This window comes from Corylus avellana, chromosome 10 (genome assembly GCF_965113065.1).
Source record: "Corylus avellana chromosome 10, dhCorAvel1.hap1.2, whole genome shotgun sequence".
NCBI classification, from domain to species: Eukaryota; Viridiplantae; Streptophyta; class Magnoliopsida; order Fagales; family Betulaceae; genus Corylus; species Corylus avellana.
In genome coordinates, this window is record NC_142499.1 from 23,192,703 (window position 1) to 23,216,614 (window position 23,912).

Here is a 23,912-nt window from a genome sequence, read left to right on the forward strand (position 1 = left end):
TCATCTATAATTGTTGCGTCTTACTCAATTATACGGGCAGCTCATATCACCTTCATTACAGTACTAGGGATTTTGCGAGAATTTCCTGTTTCAAGTTAATCTTCGTCTTTGGAGTAATGCTAAAACAAACCCCATGTCCTCCACGTGGCCTCTAAAATTGATGTGGTTTTTAAATGTATTATAAGATCAAAATTTAATAGTAATCTATCATAAATTCAATAATAATTTTAAGAGTCGTATCAATTTTAATAAGACACAAGAAAGTGGTCTTCTTTTTAGCATAAATCTTTGATAATCAAGCGAAATTTTAGACGTAGTGAAGGATGAAGATCCCTTATAATTTTTAGAAAATTGTATAGATTCTTAAATAACGAAATTTACGCCGTTTCTAGGCATTGAAACCCTTAAAAAATGTTACTTATAAAAAATGTGGCATGTTAGAATTGAGAATTGAGTATATTTTCATCAGGTTTTTGTTCTTTATGTTGTAAAAAAGTTTTTAGCAAAAGATTATTATTATTATTATTTTTGTTTTTGAATAAAAAACGTCTTTGCAAAAGTGAAGAAGCATTTTGAAAAGAAAATTATATCTGGCTGCCTTGATAAAGTGCAACATTTTTAATTGGTGGCATTTTCCAAGCGGTTCAATACTTAATTATGACTTAAATTTCATAATTTGAGAATTCCTAATCCATAAAAATGAGAAATGAAATAATTTTTTTTTTTCATTTTTTTTAACAAACTTTGCATAAACCAAGAGAAAGTAGGAATGTAGTCCGAGAAAATTCTTACCATAGCCCAATATGCCACATGATGGGCACAGAAATTTGCACTTCTATTTACTTTCTTAGCCTCCCAAGTGGGAGAAGTTGGAAGTTGGAAGTAGAAGAAAAAAAAAATTAGAAATTACATTCTCAATTTGCCAATCCAGGGAGAAAGAGGGATGTTGCAAAGTTGAGATAACTAATAAGGAGTCTCCCTCAATAGAAAAGTTCTTGAGCTTTAGAGAGACTGTTAGGGAGGCTGCAAGGAGAGCAGCAAGAGCTTCACCAAAGTTAGGATCACATGGAGGACTACTTTGAGATATGGCTTTGATAATGTGGCCATTGGAGTCTCTGCACATTGTAGCTTGAGTTGAGAAGTTGTCTCTAATGGCAGTGTCAAAATTGATCTCGAAAGAACTTGATGCAGGAGGAGACCAAACTTCAGTATTTAGAGACAGAGACTTCCAAGCAGCAGCATGTTCTAGAGATGTTTTCTTGATAGTATTGGCTAGAGTTAAGACATCCGAAACAACCCCATCATGAATAGCTTTGTTCTTGGAAAACCAAAGAAGGTCACAGAGCACTGCAACAAAAACTTGAAACAAATGAGTATTGGCTAGAGGAATACTAAAGGCAGAGTGAGGGTTTATAATACCTTTGACCCAGCTTGAGAGGCTTAGAGAAGACCAAGTTAAAGAGTCAAGAGGCCAGAAGGAGGATCTCCAAACTATCCTAGCAAAAATGCAGTTAAAAAAGAGATGAGGAAGAGAGTCTGCCTCAGAAAGGTAGAGAGGACAAAGGGAGTTAGAGGGAGAGATAGGAAAGACACGATTCAACCTAGCTCTAGAGGAGACTATATCCCAAGCAATTTTCTAAAGAAAGAGTTTGAGTCTAGCATTACGATTAAGCTTCCACAATTGCTTCCAAGTTCTTGAGTCAAGAGGAGAAGAGGCTAAACTAGTAGTTTTGGGCTGTTGATTAACTTGTAAGCAGAACTAGTTGGGATCCTTACAATTGCGATCCTTTCTCTTACTCCATCCCATCCCCTTTCCTCTTACCTGTCTTTAGAAGGAGTATTTTAGGTATGAATATGTAAGAGGTGCTCCCTTGCTCGGGCATGCCCTCTCTCGTAGTCTTTTTGTTATTATTATTCCTACTTCTTTTATTTTTTTTGTCTTCACATGGATTAATAAAAAATTCAGATTCCAAAATCTTACCTTATAGTGTTAAACTCCCAGTCAGAGGGAATCTTACTCACTCTCTGTCATTCCCTTCCAATCCCCTTCTCACAGTGCATAAGAATTACAATAAGTGGATTTATGTCGAAATTCGAACCTAAAATTTCATTACTTAAGTGGGAATTAAGGGAAACCAACTGAAGGCTTTTTTTATTTTTTTTTTAGCGAAAGTGGTATTGGAGATCCATTGCCATCAAGGACACAGTAGCAAGAAGATGAAAAGCAGAGATTAATCTTGTCCTCCTAACATCATGCTATGACACTCATACCCATGTTCTCCCCCTCACCTAACCACCTAGTAAAACCCTTGGCTCTTAAGCCAAACCTTTCGCTGGTCAATTAAAGATGTTCTTAAAGCCAGCTTACCAAAAAAAAGAGAAGATGTTCTTAAAGCCTTAAGATATGATTCTCTAACATTCTATCTAAATTTTAGTCAAGTCCCTTTTTTTTTTGTTATTTTTTTATTAATTTTATTTTAACTAAAGACTTTTCAAATGCAGTCCACATTACATTATTTATTCTTTTTCTATACCATTTAATATATGATTTTTTAATTATTATTTTTTTTTTCGCTCTTTTTCTTAAGCGGCACCGTACTAATTAGAAATTAGTACTCGCTGCCACTGCTTGATCTATTGTGCAAAGCTAAGAAACCTGAGCTTGTCCTCGCCTTGTCATGCTTGCTGCCACCTCCTAGTCTTTCTCTACCTTGGACCTTCGTGCTCCTTCTCTCTCCTCCTGATATGTCTCTTTCTTTACATCTTGCCGCTCATCTTAAGGTTGCCACTCGTCCATGAAGTTCACTGTTGAACCCCATCCATCCCATAAGACCCTCGACTTGTTGTGCTCTCTCTCTCTCTCTTGCACGCGCGAATCATTCTTGTTACCTGTAGAGTTGTTGAGGACAACGAGCCAAATGTGAGATGAGCCGCAAGAGCATGTGTAGTGTGAGGCAACCTCACAGAGAGAGAGAGAGAGAGAGAGAGAGAGATATAGAGAGTTAGCTAAATAAACAATCAATAATTTAATTTTAGAGAAGCTACAATGTCAATCAAAATTTAGATTGATTATGTAATTTTGGAGATAAGTTAAGATTGTTATTGTAGCTCACTGTTAATTTAGCGATAAGATAGATAAGCCAATGTGGGGTAGCTTTGGATAAGAATAAAAAATGCATAAGTCACTGTTATGAGTGCTCTTTCGGGCATATACATAATACGTATGCATGAATCGTGTATCTTGAGTTATAAAAGTATTTTGGACTAAAGGGACATCGATCAGAGGCCAACTTAAACTAAATTCAGATTGAGGTTTTCGAGAAATGAGTATTTTCCTTTCTATTGGTTCTTCTACCGTCCAACTCACAAATCCACCATTGGAATTGCAAGAGTTGGATGGGAAAGACTAATGGGAAGGACCAATAACATGTCTGGGGAATTTCTCCCCAGACGTACGTCAGCCAAAGTATGCTTAAAAATTTCGGCCCCAAAGTTGCGAAGTATGGATCCCACAAGATCAATGGTGGAATTTGGACGGAGAAAGATCAATGAGGAGAACCAATAGCATCTCTCAAGGCTTTCTCACTTACGCCACCGAGTGTAGGATTAAAAAGAAAAGCTATTAACTTCGTAAATGCCATTTCAAAAAGTACTTTTGAGAAAAAGATTATAATTAGTCGAGACAGTGCAAAGAAAATTCCAGTCCATTCATATTCTCATGACCTAATAAAAAATATGATCAAATAAGATGAAGTAAGGCCTCTAAAGAAAGATTTAGCACTGAAAGACCTAACACTACTTGCTTTCCTAGCCAACAATCATTTACATCATGAATGACAGTCTAAATCCACCTGGAAGAAACACCAATCACATCCTTATTGCGTACACACCATTCGTTATGGCTTTCTCCATCCACTGGTTTGCGTCAACAAGCTAAGAAGCACAGAATAAAGCTCTCCATATCATTCCCTGCACAATCCATCTATCGGTATTTCATACCTCCAATGACCATGAATATCAACTGCAGCAGTCGAGAGTGAACTACATCTCCCTGCTTTGCCAGAAAGTGGATAAATACTCCTATTTACCAAAAAATGAACTATTTTATCATGAAACTCATCCTGGCTATCTCTTCCTTGCAACCCAATACTCTGGAAAACCTAGCCGAATGACAAATTCTCAGCACCCAGAAAATGGAAATCCTCACTTCTTGATCCCCTTATAGTTCCCGGAGTTTGAAGCATTCAATTTGAAACATCAGCTCACTATGAATTTACATTGCATTCACTCAAGAACTGATCTTCTTGGTTCAAAAATTTCTTCCAGTAATGTCTATATTTTGGAATTCCGAGCTCAAGCCAAGGTTTCATGTTACCATTATAGTGCAAAACTGCAGCTTTCGAAATGGCTTGGATGTCAATGCTATAGTCATGTCCTAGTCCAGACAGAGCCCAAGCACCATCAATAGAAAAAACTAGGTCCTCAAAGCTGAGCAAGCTTGCACGCAACGCAATGGCTTCATTTGATCCCTCATGCATGGTCAGCTGCAGTTCATGTTTGGAACAAAGGAAAAAGAGTCAGAAAATTTACATGGCTCGTGATATATTAAGCTTTAGTCACTGCAATAACTATTAGATACAACCATAACAACTGAAAGGCTCAACATAACTGAGAAATAGAGCATGCAGAAATAATACTGAATGAACAGATGCTTTTGCCAAATTTATTGCAGTACAATCAAGTCCAACCTTTGATAGAGAGGTGTGAAGTCAAGTGATTAACAGCAATTAAACAAAAGTGAGGTACAGTGTTTTTTTTTAAAAAAATCTAATTTATATTTTTCTCAGTCATCTTATAGCATTGTCAAACCACCGATAATTCCCAGCATATCCAAACCGGCAACATATGTTTGGTAAAACTCAACATTACTCACCTGCTGAGTCAACCTTTGGTAAGTTTCAGTAAGATCTAGCTCCCTCCACCTGACCAGGTCAATTACATTCAATCCAGACATCCAAGCACAAGAATTTTTATCATTACTGCTCTCACCCAAATATTTCTTCAGTTGACCAAACCTTAATGAGCAAAACTGCACAGCGCCATTAACTTTCCCTCTCATGTCGACATTCCATAGTTCTGACAAGTCTTGCTGCACGACAACATCATCATCGAGAACCACAACTTTCTTCAAATTCTGGAATATGTCAGGGAGAAGATAGTGTGAGTGAGAAAAAATAGAAATGTATTCTGTTCTAATAGAGGCTGTAGGCGGACTATCAACATTGCGAAAGGAAACACGAAACTCCTCAGGCAGGGAAAGATGCAACAGAGTTGCCTTATGATGGTTGTCCAGCTTAAGACGTTCAATGTTTAACACTTGAACTGTGGCTTCCCTGAAAGTATTTCTCAGAAACCATAGTTTCATTGCAAAGTAATTCTGTTCATCTGTAAGCACATGAAAAACCTGATTCATGCTTTCCTGAAACATAACAGGATAATCAATCAGTGTTTCCAGTAGAAGCATTGGTAACTTAAAAGTCAAGCATGACTAACAGAATGTTTGAAACATACTTTTGCATGCATAACAGTTGAGTTGATTGCTACTGATGATGCAAGCACATTATTAGAGAAAATAACAAAGTGGTGCAGTATAGGATCTATATATTTTTCAGCCACAGAGAGCTCCATATTGTTGGGAGGAGATCTGAAATATTCCACTGTCAGTCTCATTGACAGGCAGTGAAGACTCTTTGGCATAGTCTGGACTGCGAGATGGTAGAGGAAGGCACTCTGTTTCATGTGGAAGTTCGCTTCGTCCTCGGCCATATCGTATATTTGTCTCAATTTTTTGTCAACGTTGTTACACTCCACAGAAAATGATTTGGCTTTGGCTATTGCAGCTTCCATCCTCTGTAACTTCTTAGCAATCCTAATGAAACAATTTTGTTCTTAGTGTGTTGAACAAGCCACATGAAAATTTATTATAATATAAATCCATAGCACCTGCAGAAACAAATGATGAGAATAGGGGTAACTTGACCACCGTCTGCTAACACACCAAACAAGTTACTGTATTGACCAGACGTTTTACACCATGCTCATCTCAAAGTTGTAGGGACGCTTATCTAAAAGGTCCAACTACCTCATCCATAGTGCTAGAAGAAACAAGGTTTTAAACAGAAGTTTCTGCCTATATATATATATATATATATATATATATATATATATATATATATATATTTTTTTGTTTTTTTTAATGAATAAAACTTTCTGTATACAGATTATCAGACAAGTATTTTTAATTTCTATATATAACTGTCAGAGTATTTTATTTGTTAATGTCATAGCAACTTGAGCAAAACTCGAGCTTTACAAGAAGCAGATTTAGTAATATTACTACCACAATACACTCAAGAGCTACATGAAACTGTCAGCAATAGGTTTGAAAGGGATTCGAATAGCTTAGAGCTGACTAAGATGGTTTTACCATTTCAAGTGACAAACAGTATGTAATAAAAGGTTCAAAGAGAACCTGAAAGAAAAAAGGAAAAAAGGAAAAGAATAAATGAAGCTCAAAAGAACACGACTAGGGTTAAGAATAGCACATGAGCAAAAAGCACTGGCAGAAGCAGGTCTAGTAAATTTTTTTTTTTTGATAAATAATTCATTTCATTAAAAGAGCGGAGGAGAGTGCAACCCTAGTGCACATGATATATACAAATAAAGTCCCCCTTACATGCTAGAAGAAGAACACGATAAATGCCAATCAAAAAGGTTTTCTAAATAGTCCGAAACTACCATAAATCCAAAAAGAAAAGAAAAGAAAAGAACAGCTTAACAAACAAGCATACATAATGTGCCTGAAGAAAGAAAAATGATTAATGTATCTTACAAGTTTGTTTAGATGGATATGACATCTATCAATGTTCTTGATGGCGATTATTAATGTTCTTAACCATGACTTCATTGGTGGCTCTTATTCATGGAAAACAGGGTAATGATTTGCCATCACTTACTGTGGTGGAAGATCAGCATCTGTAGTGCTTTCACTAAGAACACGCTCCAGTTCTTGAATATTTTGCTTCAGCTCACGAGACAACTTGTCCTGTCTAGGAAGTTTTGCAATACTAGGATAGTATGCTCTAGCCACAAATAGTTGGTCCTTCAATTTCTTCACTGTAGAATCTTTCATTTCTTCTACATGTTCTTGGCGCCAAAGGCAATAACTACCAAATTTAAACTCACATAATTTTCCAATTTCATCAACATCTTTTGTATATAAGGGGCCTTCAACTGCAGCACCAACTTTAGGATTCTGTCACAGAATTTCAAACCGATCAATTAAGCTCTACAAGCACCAGAAATTGATTAGCATGTTAACGAGTAGTCTGCAGCAAAAGAGTGATGTGTACTTACATTTGCATTGGGAGGTGATGGCATAATACCATGTGGAGGCACTGGAAGACCTGCAAATAATTTATAATAAAAAGTAAAACAAAAAAACAAATGGACATCTTTTAACAAGGTGGTAAAGAATATATGAGCAAACTTTAAAGATGTGGAGGCCACCAAAACCTTTTTTTGGTTGAGTATCGCGTATCGAACCTCTAGCGATGGTTTTATTCGCTTTGTTGGACAAGTTTCTAAGAACATCCTGACACATGTAACACAAGATGACAAAAAGAATGTCAAGCATGATTTTATTAGCCCACATTGCAGCACTTACAGGTCAATAAGCTTATATGTCAACATTCTGGGGATCAAAATGCATGTGCTTCTTTTTCTTTCCAGTAAATGAATTGTAAGACGCTCATTAAAAATAAGTTTACAGCTTAACTAAAATATATATCAGGAAAAAGAAAAACAAAAGACATAATTGATGTGCATATGTCCATGGGCTTTAAATACTAACCAAATATGAAAGTCAAGAGACTCATTTACACACACAAAAGAAGAAAATTTCCCTCTCAAGCCTCATCAGTTGCATCCTACCATATGTTGAATGAGTGTGGTTCATATAGATAAAAATGCTTTTGTATGTCATTTGAATTCTCTATTTTCATTTACTTTTGCAAGTCAATTATGCGTTCATCACAGACCAAAGTATATCCCAAAATTAATTAGAACTTTCAGGACCAATGCTATTGTTCCATAGCTAAATGACATTACAAACAATACTCATCTTTGCGATAAAATAGGTACATTCTGTTTTTTTATAAGGAATAATAAAATTAGACAACCTCAAATCTTTTAGATTAGTGTATCATAGAATGAGTAAAAGGAAAGCCATTTGCTATCAAATGATTCAATTACAAGGTTTTTATTTGACAATTGTGTAAGCATTATCAACACCATTTACAACCATGAAAGACACAATAATACCACTTTCAATGATTTAACAGTTAAAAAGTTAAGTATTAAAAAATCACTACAAAACAAAATACTTATCAAAAAAAAAAAAGTTAAGTATTGACCATCAGAGCATTATGCATGAACCTTTGGAAGAGTTGGTCCAAATTTTCCAATAAGCCTTTCTACATTGCTTGATTGATCCCCCTGTAAAAAATCAAAGCATGGGTCATTATAGGACTAGCCTTTAATCTTCATATAAGAAAACAATATATATGTATGTACATGTAGAAGTTTCTTTAATTTTGGGGCGTTGGAGGACAAAAGTTTGAAATTGAAATTTTCACAAGCAAGTTTTTAGCATTTAACTTGTACATCATCAAATTCTGCACAAAACTGGTAGCATAGCCTAATGGCAAGTATAAAATGTATTACCTCAGATGCATTCCAAGCATTTCTGATTTTGTACTGGTCATATCCTCTTAAACCATCCTGATTTGCAATTAAGAGAGAGAGAGAGAGAGAGAGAGAGAGAGAGAGAGAGTCAATGTCAACAAAAAATTGAAGCACAAAAAGATGTACAAAATTCGCAAAAATATTAAAATACTTACTGAAGCTGAACCTTGTTGTTCGGAAACATAACCTGCAGAAGATGCTAAATTAATGGTGTTAAAAAGTTAATATAAATGGGAAATATGTGTTCATGTGATGAAAGAGGAGTAAAGAAAGAGTACAATCATGAAAACATGCCTAAAGAAAAAACTACATTCACTTCTATAAATGACAATTGCAGCAGATCAAAATAATTCCTCAACTTTGTCATCTTTATCTCCTCATATATAACCATAAATGAAACCTCAAAACAACGTTTTTGGATAAGAGCCAAAAAACAAAAGACAAAACAAAGTAATTAGGAAAGAATCTTAAGATTGTGATATTGTCATAGGTGTGGCCGTTCTTGGTTTCCAAGGGAACTATAGCACCAGTGAGTCTAAACTCAGACCTAACCTATAGTGAAGGTTCATGTGATAAAGGCATCTCAATTGTTGCAACCTATGATCCCAGCTCATTGGAAATGCCAGTCAATGCTCAGCTGCTTGTTTTATAGCAAAGACTTTGGCCTTTACACTCTGTGGCTTGCATAATTATCAGAAGAAGCCTTCTGTTATTATGTGGGATTGTCCATTATTATGACATCAAACAATTAACGGAGTCCTCTACGAAGCCCTAAGATATGTAAATGCAAAATGTTATACCATAAGGTTGAAATAAGAAAGTTAAGAATCTTTGCACTCTTTCTATATAAAACCAGTCGGTGTTGACCATTACAAAGAAACCATTCCTTGGCAGATGAAAGTTTGGGTGTTACGACGCCATGCTATGCCGAGTTAATGAAAATATACAACAACCACAAGGACAGGGATTAATAAGTAGCAATTCCCACAGTAGGAATAAACGAAAATATAGATTATTCCATAAATAGAGAAGGAGGGAGACTTGTGACTGTAATGTTTTGCTAGTTAAGTTAGTCTAAATCCCCAAAATCCCGGAAGCTGCCATCAAATTGGTGAAAAAGAGGCGGAGGAAATTAAATCAGGAAATGTAGTAGATTCAAAGAGCCACAGCTAATGTCGATCGACCAGCGACATATCAATAGAAAAAGACCAACAAACGTACGGGAAGTAGAAGAGAATCTGCCGACACCAATTGGAGGAAGAGATGGAGAGACTCATGTGCCCTAATTAGAAGGGAAGAGAGAGGAGGGGGGAGAGAGAGAGAGAGAGAGAGAGAGAGAATTGAACTGAAACCACAAAGAAAAAACACATACAAGAAACAGATCTAAACAAAACCAAAAAATTAGAGGTCAGATTGAGCAAGGCAGAGCACAGAGACAGTAGAAACTAGAAAGAGGAGTTACCCGCAGAGCGAAAGCCATTGTGAAGGCCGAGCAAAAAGACAAGAGGAACCAGCATGGAGAGGATAACGAGACCCAGCACCCCAATCGCAAGCCCTCTCCATCGCCTTTTCGCCGCATATCCATAAGAAGAAGCCGCGCCCTTCATCTCCGTCTCAGTTGTCCCTTAACTTGCCTCTACCTTTTTTCCTTCGTCTTTTAATGATTTTTATGCTAATTATTAATTTCTCTTCAAATGTAATTGCTACCTGTTGGAACAATTTCAACCAAGATTATGGGAGTGACGGGCAACGACCTCCGCCACGGATTTAGCGCCAATACAGAACACTCTCATAAGCAGTAAACCACTCTTCTTCGTCTCCCCCTCTACCTCACTTTCTGTTGCTTTATAATTTTCAATTTTCTTCACTCGCTGGATTCCGTCCCACGCGTATTCCAAGTGTCTTTTACGTAGGGAGGAGAGAGAGGGACACACACAAGGTTGCACGTGTCGAATTTTCAACCGTTTTGATTCACAAAAATGTGATAGTTCATTTATGTTTACGGTAGTATGCATTTTTTTTGAAAAAAAAAAAAAAAAAAAAAAAAAAAAACACGAATGTCCTACATTTGGCCGAAACAATCTCAATGAAATAAATATTAGACTTTCTAAGCGACACAAAAAAATATATTCGAATTTTCAGTCGTTCTGAGTCATGAAAATATAAAAATTCATTCATGTTTCCGAACCATGCGTTCTTTTTGAAGGTAGGAAAACAAGAAAAAATACGGGCCCGAATATCTGATTTTTGACCGAAACAAACTGAATGACATACATATTTGAGTTTCTGAGTTAAACGAAAAAAGAAATTTAAATTTTTAGTTGTTCTCGATCAAGAAAATGTGAAATTTCATTCATGATTACGACAACATGCATTCTTTTCGGAGGGAGGAAAACAAGAAAAAACACGAGCTCGAATGTTTGGTATTCGGCCGAAACAATCTGAATGAAATAAATATCAGACTGTCCGAGCTAGACAATAAAAACAATTCAAATTTTCTGTCGTTCTTGGTCACACAAATGCAAAAGTTCATTCATTCTTTTTTTGACTAGCTTCGTAAGTATGAATGAACTTTCGCGTTTTCATGACCTAGAATGATTAAAAATTCGATTTTTTATTTATTTATTTATTTTTTATTTTTTATTTTGTCCATCTTAGAAAGTGCGATATTTATCTCATTTATGTTGTTTTGGCTGAAAATAAAACATTATGCTATTTTCTTGTTTTCCTCCTTACGAAAAGAATGCATGCTACCGTAAGTGTGAATGAACTTTCGCATTTTCGTCACTTAGAACGATTGAAAATTCGAATTTCTTTTTTTGTTTAGCACAGAAAGTCTGATATTTATCTTATTTAGGTTGTTTTGGCCAAAAATCAAACATTCATACTTTTTTTTTTGATTTTTCTCATTAAGGTTGTTTCAGACAAAATTCAGACATTTGGATTTTTTCTTATTTTCCACCCTCCAAAAAGTATGCATGCTACCGTAATCTTGAATGAACTTTAGCATATTCGTGAACTAAAACGACCGACAATTCGAATTTCTTTTTTGGCCTAGCTCAGAATCTTTGATATTTATCTTATCAAGGTTGTTTCAGCTGAAAATCAAATAGTTGGATTTTTTCTTGTTTTCCTCTTGAAAAGAACCTTTGCAAATGTATGCATGAATGAACTTTCACATTTTCGTGACCCATATCGACTGAAAATTTGAATTTCTTTTTTTGTCTAACTTAGAAAGTCCGATACTTATCTCATTAAGGTTGTTTTGGCCAAAAATGTCTAGGGTTTTAGGGATGTGGTCACCCTAAAACTGCTCAAAACCGAATTCCAAAACTACTTTGGGAAACTAGTTTTAGAAACCGGTCTTAGAAACCGCGAATGAAACCCCAAATATGAAACCTCAAAAGAAACCCCAAATCAAACCCCGAATGAAACCCCAAATGAAACCCTGAATGAAACCCTAAATGAAACCCAAAATGAAACCACGAATGAAACCCTAAATGAAACATTTAGATATTTTCTTGTTTTCCTCCCTACAAAAAGAATGCATTCTACAGTAAGCATGAATGAACTTTAGTATTTTCGTGACCCAAAATGACTGAAAACTCGAATTTCTTGTATTGTCTAGTTTAGAAAGTTTGATATTTATCTCATTCAGGTTGTTTCGGCTGAAAATCAAACATTCAGATTTTTTCTTGTTTTCCTCCCTACGAAAAGACCGCATGCTATCGTAAGCATGAATGATCTTTCTCATTTTCGTGACCAAGAACGACTAAAAATTCGAATTTCTAGTTTTGTCCATCTCAGAAAGTCTTATATTTATCTCATTCATGTTGTTTCGGTTGAAAATCAAACATTATGATTTTTTCTTGTTTTGCTCCCAACGAAAAGAATGCATGCTACTGTAAGCATGAATGAACTTTTGTATTTTCGTGACCCGGAACGGCTGAAAATTCGAATTTTTTTTTTTTTTTTTTTTTTTTTGTCTAGCTCCAAAAGTCTGATATTTATCTCATTCATGTTGTTTCGGCCGAAAATCAAACATTAGAATTTTTTCTTGTTTTCCTCACTTCGAAAAGAACGTATGCTACCATAAGTATGAATGAACTTTCGCATTTTCGTGACCCAGAACGACTAAAAATTCAAATTGCTTATTTTGTCCATATTAGAAAGTCCGATATTTATCTCATTCATGTTAATTTGTCTGAAAATAAAACATTTTGATTTTTTCTTGTTTCCCTCCTTACGAAAAGAACACATGCTACCATAAGCATGAATGTACTTATGCATTTTCGTGATCCAGAACGACTAAAAATTCGAATGTCTTGTTTTGGCCATCACAGAAAGTCCAATATTTATTTCATTCATGTTGTTTCGGCTGAAAATCAAACATTCATATTTTTTTCTTGTTTTCCTCCCTTCGAAAAGAACGCATGCTATCGTAAGCATGAATGAACTTTCGCATTTTTGTGACCTAGAACGACTGAAAACTCAAATTTCTAGTTTTGTCTAACTTAGAAAATCCGATATTTATCTCATTCAGGTTGTTTCGACTAAAAATCAAACATTTTGATCTTTTTTTATTTTTATTTTTATTTTTGTTTTGATTTCCTCCCTCCGAAAAGAAAGCATGCTACCATTAGCATGAATAAATTTTCGCATTTTAGTGACTCAAAACGACTAAAAATTCAAATTTCTTTCTTTTGCGTAGCTTAGAAAGTCAGATATTTATCTCATGCTATCGTAAGCATAAATGAAGTTTTGCATTTTTATGACCCAAATATCAACGTTGAAACCCCAAATATCACCGTTGAAACATGAATACCCTGTTGAAATCACAAATGAAACCTCGTTGAAACCCCAAATGAAACCCATCGAAACCCCAAATGAACATTCGTATTTTCGTGATCTAGAAACGATGAAAATTCGAATGTCTTCTTTATTTTGACTATGTCAGAAAGTCTGAATATTTATCTCACTCAGATTGGTCCGGCCGAAAATCTAGCTTTCGATTTTTTTTTTTTGTTTAGCTCCATTCGAGAAAAACACATGCTACTATAAGCATAAATGAAGTTTTGCATTTTTTGCATTTTTTTCTGACCCAAATATTAACGTTGAAACCCCAAATATCACCGTCGAAACCTGAATACCCCATTGAAAGCACAAATGAAACGTCGTTGAAATCACAAATGAAACCCATTGAAACCCAAAATGAAACCCTGTTGAAACCCCAAATGAACTTTCGTCTTTACGTGACACAGAAAGGCTGAAAATTCGAATGCCTTTTTTTTTTGCCTATTTCAGAAAGTATGATATTTATCTCATTTAGGTTGGTTCGGCCGAAAATAAGACCTTCGAATTTTTTCTTGTTTACCTCCCCTCGAGAAGAATGCATGCAATCGTAAGCATAAATGAAGTTTTGCAATTTTTGCATTTCCGTGACCCAAATATCAACATTGAAACCCCAAACATCACCGTTGAAACCTGAATACCCCATTGAAATCACAAATGAAACTTCGTTGAAACCCCAAAGGAAAGCCATTGAAACCCCAAATGAAATCCTGTTGAAACCCCAAATGAAACCCATTGAAACCCCAATTTGTGTGGAAAATTCGAATGTCTTTTTTTTTTTGCCTATCTCAGAAAGTATGATATTTATCTCATTCAGGTTGGTCCGGCCGAAAATAAGACCTTCGAATTTTTTCTTGTTTACCTCCCCTCGAGAAGAACGCATGCAACCGTAAGCATAAATGAAGTTTTGCAATTTTTGCATTTCCGTGACTCAAATATCAACATTGAAACCCCAAACATCACCGTTGAAACCTGAATACCCCATCGAAATCACAAATGAAACTTCGTTGAAACCCCAAATGAAAGCCATTGAAACCCCCAATGAAACCCTGTTGAAACCCCAAATGAAACCCATTGAAACCCCAATTTGTGTGGAAAATTTGAATGTCTTTTTTTTTGCCTATCTCAGAAAGTACAATATTTATCTCATTCAGGTTGGTCCGGCCGAAAATAAGACCTTACGAATTTTTTCTTGTTTACCTCCCCTCGAGAAGAACGCATGCAACCGTTAGCATAAATGAAGTTTTGCAATTTTTGCATTTCCGTGACTCAAATATCAACGTTGAAACCCCAAACATCACCGTTGAAACCCGAAAATAAGACCTTAGAATTTTTTCTTGTTTACCTCCCCTCGAGAAGAACGCATGCAACCGTTAGCATAAATGAAGTTTTGCAATTTTTGCATTTCCGTGACTCAAATATCAACGTTGAAACCCCAAACATCACTGTTGAAACCTGAATACCCCATCGAAATCACAAATGAAACTTCGTTGAAACCCCAAATGAAACCCATTGAAACCCCAATTTGTGTGGTTATCTTAGGTACTATTTATCTATTGCATCATGTTATTAACCTCATCCTGTTCCTTTTCTATTTGTTGAAACCCCAAATGAAACCCATTGAAACCCCAATTTGTGTGGTTATCTTAGGTACTATTTATCTATTGCATCATGTTATTAACCTCATCCTGTTCCTTTTCTATTTTCATGACAACCAATATTACAAAGCTATTACTTAAACACCAAAATAAAATTATAGTTTTATGGCTTAGTGTAATTTTCTTCGGCATGTAAATTATAGCCAACTTTTTGGAACGGGGAATCCATTAATTTTCTACCAAACTTTGTAGCCGGAATAATCTTGAATAAACTCCGTCTGAGGATGTTATTAGGGTTGAGTGAGAGCCCATCTCAACAATTTCACCTTTATCCATGACAACTATGGTGTCTGAGTTTATCACTGTGGAAAGCCTGTGTGCAACTGTAATTTGTGTGGTTCTTGACAACAAGCCACCATTGTTGTTCAGATTAAGTGACTCCAACGCGCTCACTACAGTTCTTTCAGACTTAGCATCAAGGGCACTTGTTGCTTCATCTAGGAGCAAAATTACAGGCCTCTTTAGTAGAGTTCTTGCAATGGCTATTCTTTGCTTTTGTCCACCTGAAAGTTGGCAGCCTTTCTTTCCAACAGTTGTATCATATCCATAAGGGAAATTACTTATAAATTCATGTATGTTTGCTTCCACTAATACCTCCACAATTTCAGTTTCAGAAGCTGCATCATTTCCATAGCAGATATTGTCTCTAATTGAGGAGCTAAAAAGAAGTGGCTCTTGTTGCACCAATCCTATTTGTGTCCTCAGCCTTCTCAGATTGTACTCCCTTATGTCTTTCCAATCAATAAGAATCTTTCCTTCACTTGGATCATAAAATCTTAGCAAAAGGGCCAAAACAGAGGATTTTCCTGCTCCACTTGGCCCAACGAGAGCTACCTTTGATCCAGCTTCAATTTGTAAACTGAAGTTGTTGAGAACAGTCACTGCTGGTCTTAATGGGTAGTTAAATTTGACGTTTTGAAATTCAATTATTCCCTTGATCCTCTCAAGACGTGAATTTTCCGGTGTATCTGGTTCAATTTCAGTTTTCCGGTCGAGGGTATAGAATGCAGGAGTTAGTATCCTGATGGCAGAGATGATGGTGGGGATCAATGTCCATAACTCAGTGATTGAAGGTACTGTGAGAGAGAAAATCTGGTATGCTCTTATGCCATTTTCAAAGGTGGCTTGCTTTTTATCAACCAAAATTGTTGTGTACCACAAAGCGACAGCATGTGCAATGTTCCATAAACAAAGGGTGCATATTCCATACTTAATACTCTCTCTCCTGCTCTTCCTCTTTGGGATTTCCAGAAATATTCTGGCTTTCCTAATTATGTGCTCTTCATGACAAAAGGATGCTATGGTTCTTATGTTGGTTGCAAATTCAGAAGTTAGGCTGATAAGTTCATAATGTGCAGCAGCTGAATCACCTGAAAATCCTTTAGCTGACTTGGCTTGAATCAGGCCACCGATGAAGTGGCAGGGCATCACAGCCCAAGCTACCAAGCCCATTCTCCAGTTTACAACCATGCTAACGAATGTTGCAATCAATATGGAGGAGATGCATTGTACAATAACAGACATACGATCAGCAATTATGGTTTTAACCATGGAGGTATCATATATGATTTGTGAAGTAAGTGAACCAACATTGTTCTCAGGTTTCTCAAACCAAGCTATTTCATTGTGCAATATGCCTGCAAAATTGTAATGCTGTAGATGTCAATTTACACTTTTGTACTGGGTTTCGGAGCTCGTACTTATGATAAAATAATCTGCTTAAAGTGTATAGAGTAATTTACCAGAGAGAAAAATGTAACGTGATGATGCAGAAATTTTAATGGGCGTACTGTTATACCTGAATACAAAGCTTGTTTGAGGTTTCCCATAGCCTTCTCCCCAACCATGCCAAAAAAGTAATGTTGCATGGTGTGACTGAATAATGAAAGCAATCCAATTAGAGAAAAGATGATTGAATACCATCCAACTTCCCTCTTTGCATCTTTGTTGTAGTACGCTACTCCTATTGTAATGATGAAAAATCCGAAAATAGGCTTTGAGATGCCAGAGAAAGCTGCAACAAAGGAGCCAATAGCAATCTTTACAAGGTCTCTGTTTTTCAGGCCAAACCAGATTCTGAGGAATATACTTGTATTTCTTCTTCCCCTCTGGTCTTCTTGCTTGGTAAAGTCTCCAGTATATTTGTTGGACTCTATATATTCCTCCTTTTGTTCAATTTCTTGAGATGGAACCTGTTGCTTGATATTTGCAGGTTCTTCAGTGGAATTTGTGGCTCTGTCATTCAATCCACGATATAAGCAGGTTGAGTTTTTGTTCCAATTATTTCAATAACACGTCAAGAAAGGGGGAATTGGGGGCGAATAACCTCAAGTCGTAAACTGGGTTCAGGTTCTGCATGTTATATAGGTTATTGTAGACTTTGTTGGTATCTAGCAAGCTCTGGTGTGTTCCTGTCTCTGTAACTTGACCATTTTCTACAACCGCAATGATATCTGCATTAATAATGGTAGACAGTCTGTGCGCGATCAAGATGACTGTTCTCCCCTGCATGGCCATCTCAAGGGCGTCTTGAACCACTTCTCTGACTCTAAATCAAGTGCACTTGTGGCCTCGTCAAGCAAAAGAATTGGAGGGTTTTTTAGAATGGCTCTTGCTATTGCGATTCTCTGTTTTTGCCCTCCTGATAACTGGACTCCCCTTTGTCCTACCTGCACTCCAAATTAGTGTAGAATTAATACTCTCATTGAGTGAATGGGATCAAGCACTTGGGATATTAAGTTATAATGACGCCGTTGCCCTGTATTTGCTCTATTCTGTTTTCATAGCTTACCAAAGCTGACCTATTAGACGTCCCATGAGAACTAAAGTAATTGACTTGCAGTCTTGAAAGCTAAGGCTTGGTTTATTTGCTTGGTTTATTTATTTATTTTTGTTCCCATAACTGAATAATCCTGACCTACTAGGTACATCTCATTAGAAGCAAGGTACTTGAACTATATTATTCAATGCAAGGCTCCTATATCTTCTGCCTTTTTTTTTTGTTAGATCATTTCCCTTCACTTAATTATTTCCACGTAAATGTTATATGGTTAAATTTTAACAACTATTAACAAGCATTTGGCACTATAATATATACTGATGACATTTGTTGTAAGAGCTATGGACTGTACACAACAATTAAGATGTATGGAGCAAAATGTTAGTATTAAAATATATGATGCGACGCACATTAATTATTCATTTTTGGTTACTATTTATGGTACTGTGCAAACATCCGACATGTTGTTTAAAAGTACTTTGTTTGTTGCAATTAAAACGGAATGGTGGATAGAAATTTTTTTAGGTGGATTAGAATAATGTTTAAGGAGTCATCCTCTTTTAAATTCGTCATATTTATATAAAATGAATGGAATGGTGAATAAGTGATTTCCAAAGAATTGTCACATAAAACATAGATATGTATAGTGTGCAAAACAGGAAAGGGTTGATATTATGAATTAGGATTGCGAGGCTTGTACTTTGAATGCTTAGTCGGAGACTCACTAGAATGTCAAACATATGGATTAGTTTTCTGTCAGTCCCCCTTCTCATATTCTTGTTTACAACCTTTTTTTTTTATTTTTTTTTATTTTTTTTATTTTTAATATTAGATTTTGAGTATAATTTTATTTCCGATATCTGCATGATCATTTCGGTTTTTGATTGGCCAATAATTGCGATGCGATAAGTAGTTTTGTTGAACTAATAATGCTTGAAAAAGTGGTAAGGTGAATGGAGAGGGGTTTGTCAACAAACCTCTGTCAGGTACTGATTTGGAAGCTGCGATATAAAGGAGTGTGCATTTGCCATTCTTGCTGAATTTTGGATTATTTGGTCATCCGCATTTATATTTCCGACTTTGATGTTATCCAAGATGGTGCCAGAAAAAAGTGATGGTTCTTGGGAAACCGCACCTATGTTTTTCCGGAGGAACTTCAAATCGAGATCCTTGATGTTGTGTTTGTCAACGAAAATCTCTCCTGAACATAAATATGCATACTTCATCATTAATTATACACTTGCATCTGCAAATATGAACTTAAAACAAAAAAAAATTTAGATTCCGTGCAATAGAGTTATCATATTACACTACAAATAGGGCTGTTCTATGTAAAAGGCTATATGAACCCATTTGGTCGGACAGACGTTCGAGTAGCCGAAGTCATTCTTGCTCGGATAGTTCTTACAAGTAGAATCATTACAACCTTTCAGCATGGATTGACCTATTGCAGTACAATATAAGGGATTTCCGTTCAAACAGAAGGACATAGGAGAGCTTGATGTGGCAAGCTATTGAAACATACATATACGTGTGTCCATTTTTCGCATTGAATGCTTGGGTTCTTAAGAGCTTAAAGTAAAAGAAGGAAAAAACAAAATGTTGAGCAACTCGGGACTAATTTAGGAGTAAGAAGGAGCTGCACAAACCTTTTGAGGGGTCATAGAATCTTGCAACTAGAGAGATGACTGTACTCTTTCCACATCCACTGCTACCCACTAAAGCCACTGTCTTTCCTGCTGGGATTGACAATGAAAAACCTTGAAGGATCAATTTCTCTGGCCGAGATGGGTAGGCAAAGTATACATCACGTATGTCAATGTTGCCATCAACCCCTTCAAGCGTCTTCCCTCGTGAACTAGAGCTTATACTTGGCTTTGTGTGAATCACATGGAACACTTGGTTTCCCGCAGCCTTTGCCTGATTGAAGACTTGCATGTCTGGAGTAGCATGGGTGAGTGATCTGCATTAAAAAGAAGCAAGTTTTTTTTTTTTAAATGCACGAAGTGATAGAATTTGGTGTGCTTTTAGTTCTATTTTTCTTTTTAAGTGAATGTTACTTCGATCATTACATAGCTCCGAACAGAATGCTCATTACTACAGCTATAATATCCCCTCCACTTGCCCTCTTGGCAGTAACTACAATGGCTCCAACCCATACGATGAAAGCCCAAGAACAGAAGCTCACAGTCAGAAACATTCCTGTTCCAACGCCCTTTAGTAGTGCTTCTCCTCTGCTTAACAATAACTGTTTCTCCATGCACTCTGAGAAAGACTTGATTGCACAGCTCTCCCCAACAAATGCATGCACTGTTTTAATTTGAGATCGTCTGCGATAGGGAAATCAGAGAGCAGATTAGTCAAATAATTAGGGAAATCACTGTTTTAATTTAAGTTTTTAGGGGGTCCTTAACGGGTCTAGTCAGTGTTGTAGTGGGTTGGTCGTTTTTGCACATGGGCGGAACCACCAAAAAATTATAGTCATTCCCTATATATATTTTATGTATGCTGCAATTTTCTAAAATGGACCCTCCAAAAGTAATTTTAACTATTTAGAAATGTTTTTCTCTGCCCCTCTTAAAATTTTGGTCTGGATGTTCGAAAGCCTCCAATTAAGAATGGTGAATATGGTTCTTCCTATGAGTTAAGGAAATTTGTCGGATAGATATGATCACAAAAACTAGTATGAGTTGAAGAGTATGGGTAGGTTTGAGGATTCGGGACTAGGTTTTGTAATTTTTGCCTTTTTTGTTGTGTTGTTGTTGTTGGTTTTTCTTTTTTTTTGTTCTATTTTTTTGGGTTTCTTTTGCATGAAAATTATTTTAGCATAAATTAAGAATTAAGTGATGAAAAATATAAAAGAACTAAAAATTGATGAAAATGAAGAAAAGTTGAAAAAAACTAATAATATGAAGAAAAAAAAGAGGGTGAAATGAGAGATAATAGAAGGATAATATGTTATTAAAAGCCTCTAATTACACGGTTAAAATTTAAACAAAAGAAAAAAAAAATTATGTTAAAAGTTCGAAGAATAATATAGAGTTAGATAATATGAAAGGGAAATTAACTGAAATTTAAGGGAGATGTAAAAAAGAGCAAATGAAGTGGAACCAACAGTGAGAAAATGAATCAAAAGGAATGGAGAAATGTCGAAAATTATGTAAAGTAAAAAAAAGAGAGTAGAAAATAAAAGAGAAGAAAAGAAAAGTAGAACGAAGTACGAAAAAAGTAATTGAATTAAAAAATTAAAATTGAAGAAATCTTTCTTACTAATGCCTGTTTATCTTGGAGTCTTAGCGCCCACGGCGGAGTCAAAGCACAAGGGCAGTGGCGCCAAAAGCTGTTCTACTCCCACCGGGGCACTTCCAAAGAATTTTATGTACCCAAAAAATAAATATTATGCATTGAAGAGTAACCCCGACCAAAAGAAATAGTCTAAAAAAGTGAAAGTAGAAAAATCAAATTTTAAAATTTGGGAAAATTACAGTTTACCCCCCCCCCCAAAGTTGACAGCATTTTTCAATTCGAACATCAAAGTTTCAATTTTTGCAATTCACCCCCACAAAGTTTCAATTTTTTTCAATTCGACCAATATTATCCAAAAATTCTGATATTGCCCCTGATTTTTTTGTTTTTTTTTTTTTTTTTTTTTTTTATGAAAAAAAAAATTTGGGGGGTGCAAAAATGGCCAAATGGGCAAAGGGGTGGCCACGGCCACCCTGAATTTTTTTTTTTTTTAAAATTAGGGACAATATGGGAAGTTTTGGATACAATTGGTCAAATTGCAAAAATTTGGGACTTTGGGAGGGTGAATTGCAAAAATTGAAACTTTGATGTTCGAATTGAAAAATGCTGTCAACTTTGGGGGGGAGGTAAACTGTAATTTTCCCAAATTTTAAAATTTGATTTTTCTACTTTCACTTTTTTAGACTATTTCTTTTGGTCGGGGTTACTCTTCAATGCATAATATTTATTTTTTGGGTACATAAAATTCTTTGGAAGTGCCCCGGTGGGAGTAGAATAGCTTTTGGCGCCACTGCCGTTGTGCTTTGACTCGGCCGTGGGCGCTAAGACTCCGAGATGCCGTTAGAAATTGGTTTCGGATTGCAGGACGAGTTTTTCTGAAGGAGTTGGAACATGGACACCATGTTTCCGGGTGTGTATCCGAAAAGTATTATGAGTTGAAAATAGTAGGGTAGGTACTCTAGGGATTATATGCTGTTTTATTTTTAAATATATTTTGTTTTGTTCAGTTCGGATTTTTTTTTTGGTTTTTTACAACAATGGAAATTAAAACCGTAATCAAAATAAATAAATATTAGAACCAAGAAAAACAAAGTTTTACGAATATTGATATTATTAAAATTAAAACAACGTATTTTAAGAAATATCTTACTATCTTTTTAATATTTCACTTAGAAATTAATAAATTCTATTTATTGTAATTCCTAAACAAATTTTTATTTAGATATAATAATACATTAATATTTTTAAAATGAAAAATTGGATTTTGTAAAAATATCTTACAAATTTTTTAAAAATTCATTTCAAATTTCATTTCATTTGATTTTTTTATTTTGGTTTTGTACGTTTTCTTTTGTTTGTTACTTTTTTTTTTGGTTTTTTACGTCTTTTCAGGTTTTATACGTTTTCTTTGGTTTTATACGTTTTTTTTTTTGTTTATTACGTTTTTTTTGGTTTTTTTGGTTTATACGTTTTTTTTGGTTTAAACGTTTTTTTTGGTTTTTCACGTTTTTTTTTTGTTTTTACGTTTTTTTTGTTTAAACGTTTTTTCTTGTAAAATATGTTTTTTTACGTTTTTTCATTTATACGTTTTTTTTAACGTTTTTTTTACTTAGTACGTTTTTTTAACGTTTTTTTTTACTTAGTACGTTTTTTTAACGTTTTTTATTTTATGCGTTTTTTAACGTTTTTTTTACTTAGTACGTTTTTTTAACGTTTTTTTACTTAGTACGTTTTTTTAACGTTTTTTACCTTAGACGTTTTTTTAACGTTTTTTTTACCTTATACGTTTTTTTAACGTTTTTTACTTTATACGTTTTTTTACGTTTTTTTTTTGTGTTTTTTTTTTTTCTTTCATTTATACGTTTTTTTAGGTTTTATTCGTTTTTTTTTTTTTTTTTTTTTTTTTTTTTTTTTTTTCATTTTTACGTTTTTTTAGGTTTTATACGTTTTTCTTTTAGGTTTTATATCTTTTTTTTTTTTTTTTTTTCTTTTTTTTTTTAGTTTAAAGTTAATAAATTCTATTTATAGTAATTTAAAATTTTTTATTTAGATATATTAATATTTTTACAATGAAAAACTGTATTTTGTAAAAATAACTTACAAATTTTTTGATAATTCATTTCAAATTTCATCAATTTCATTTGATTTTTTATTCTGGAATACTTTAAAATTTTTTTATATAGTTTTAATTTAATATTTCTAATTTAACTAATATATTATTTTAAACAATTTAAACTTTCGTTTCTTTTTAATTTTTAATGTGTACTTGTTTTTTAAATTCTATCTAATCCTATTTCATAATGAAACCCCGAATTGAAACCCCCATTAAACCCAAATGAAACCCCAAATTGAAAACCCGATTAAACCCCAAATTGAAATCCCAATTAAACCCCAAATTGAACCCCGATTAAACCCCAATGAAACCCCAAATTGAAACCCCGATTAAACCCCAAAATGAAACCCCGACTAAACCCCAAAATGAAACCCCGATGAAACCCCAATGAAACCCTGAAAATTAATAGGGTTTAGGGTTTGTTTAGGGTTTTAGGGTTTAGGGTTTAGGGTTTAGGGTT

At 34.9% G+C, this 23,912-nt stretch overlaps 1 protein-coding gene and 1 pseudogene across 3 annotated transcripts; both read right to left on the bottom strand.

Moving 5' to 3' along the window:
• Positions 1-3,690: 3,690 nt before the first annotated feature.
• On the bottom strand, positions 3,691-10,663 carry GAUT7 (galacturonosyltransferase 7). 3 transcript variants are annotated; one of them, XM_059607104.1, is made up of 10 exons: positions 10,268-10,663; positions 8,961-8,992; positions 8,785-8,841; positions 8,497-8,556; positions 7,576-7,654; positions 7,417-7,466; positions 7,017-7,315; positions 5,572-5,929; positions 4,934-5,479; positions 3,691-4,544 (listed from the first exon to the last, which is right to left on the bottom strand). In XM_059607104.1, the coding sequence occupies exons 1-10, from the start codon at positions 10,410-10,412 to the stop codon at positions 4,266-4,268; spliced, it is 1,905 nt and encodes a 634-aa protein (XP_059463087.1). In that variant the 5' UTR covers positions 10,413-10,663; the 3' UTR covers positions 3,691-4,265. The 3 variants fall into 3 exon arrangements, with proteins under 3 accessions (XP_059463087.1, XP_059463085.1, XP_059463088.1); XM_059607102.1 differs by having other exon boundaries at positions 8,961-9,004; XM_059607105.1 differs by lacking the exons at positions 8,785-8,841; positions 8,961-8,992; positions 10,268-10,663 and having other exon boundaries at positions 8,475-8,553.
• Positions 10,664-15,439: 4,776 nt separating this feature from the next.
• On the bottom strand, positions 15,440-20,423 carry LOC132162511 (ABC transporter B family member 14-like; annotated as a pseudogene).
• Between the last annotated feature and the right edge of the window lie 3,489 nt (positions 20,424-23,912).

What these genes read in the sequence shown, in the direction of transcription:
- GAUT7 (XM_059607102.1), bottom strand. Translation starts at nt 10,412, where the DNA reads ATGAAGGGCGCGGCTTCTTCTTATGGATATGCGGCGAAAAGGCGATGG. An exon ending in TTGGACCAACTCTTCCAAAG is followed by an intron (nt 7,655 to 8,496) that starts GTTCATGCATAA and finishes TACATGTGTCAG; the next exon opens with GATGTTCTTAGAAACTTGTC. An exon ending in CAACTGTTATGCATGCAAAA is followed by an intron (nt 5,480 to 5,571) that starts GTATGTTTCAAA and finishes GTTATGTTTCAG; the next exon opens with GAAAGCATGAATCAGGTTTT.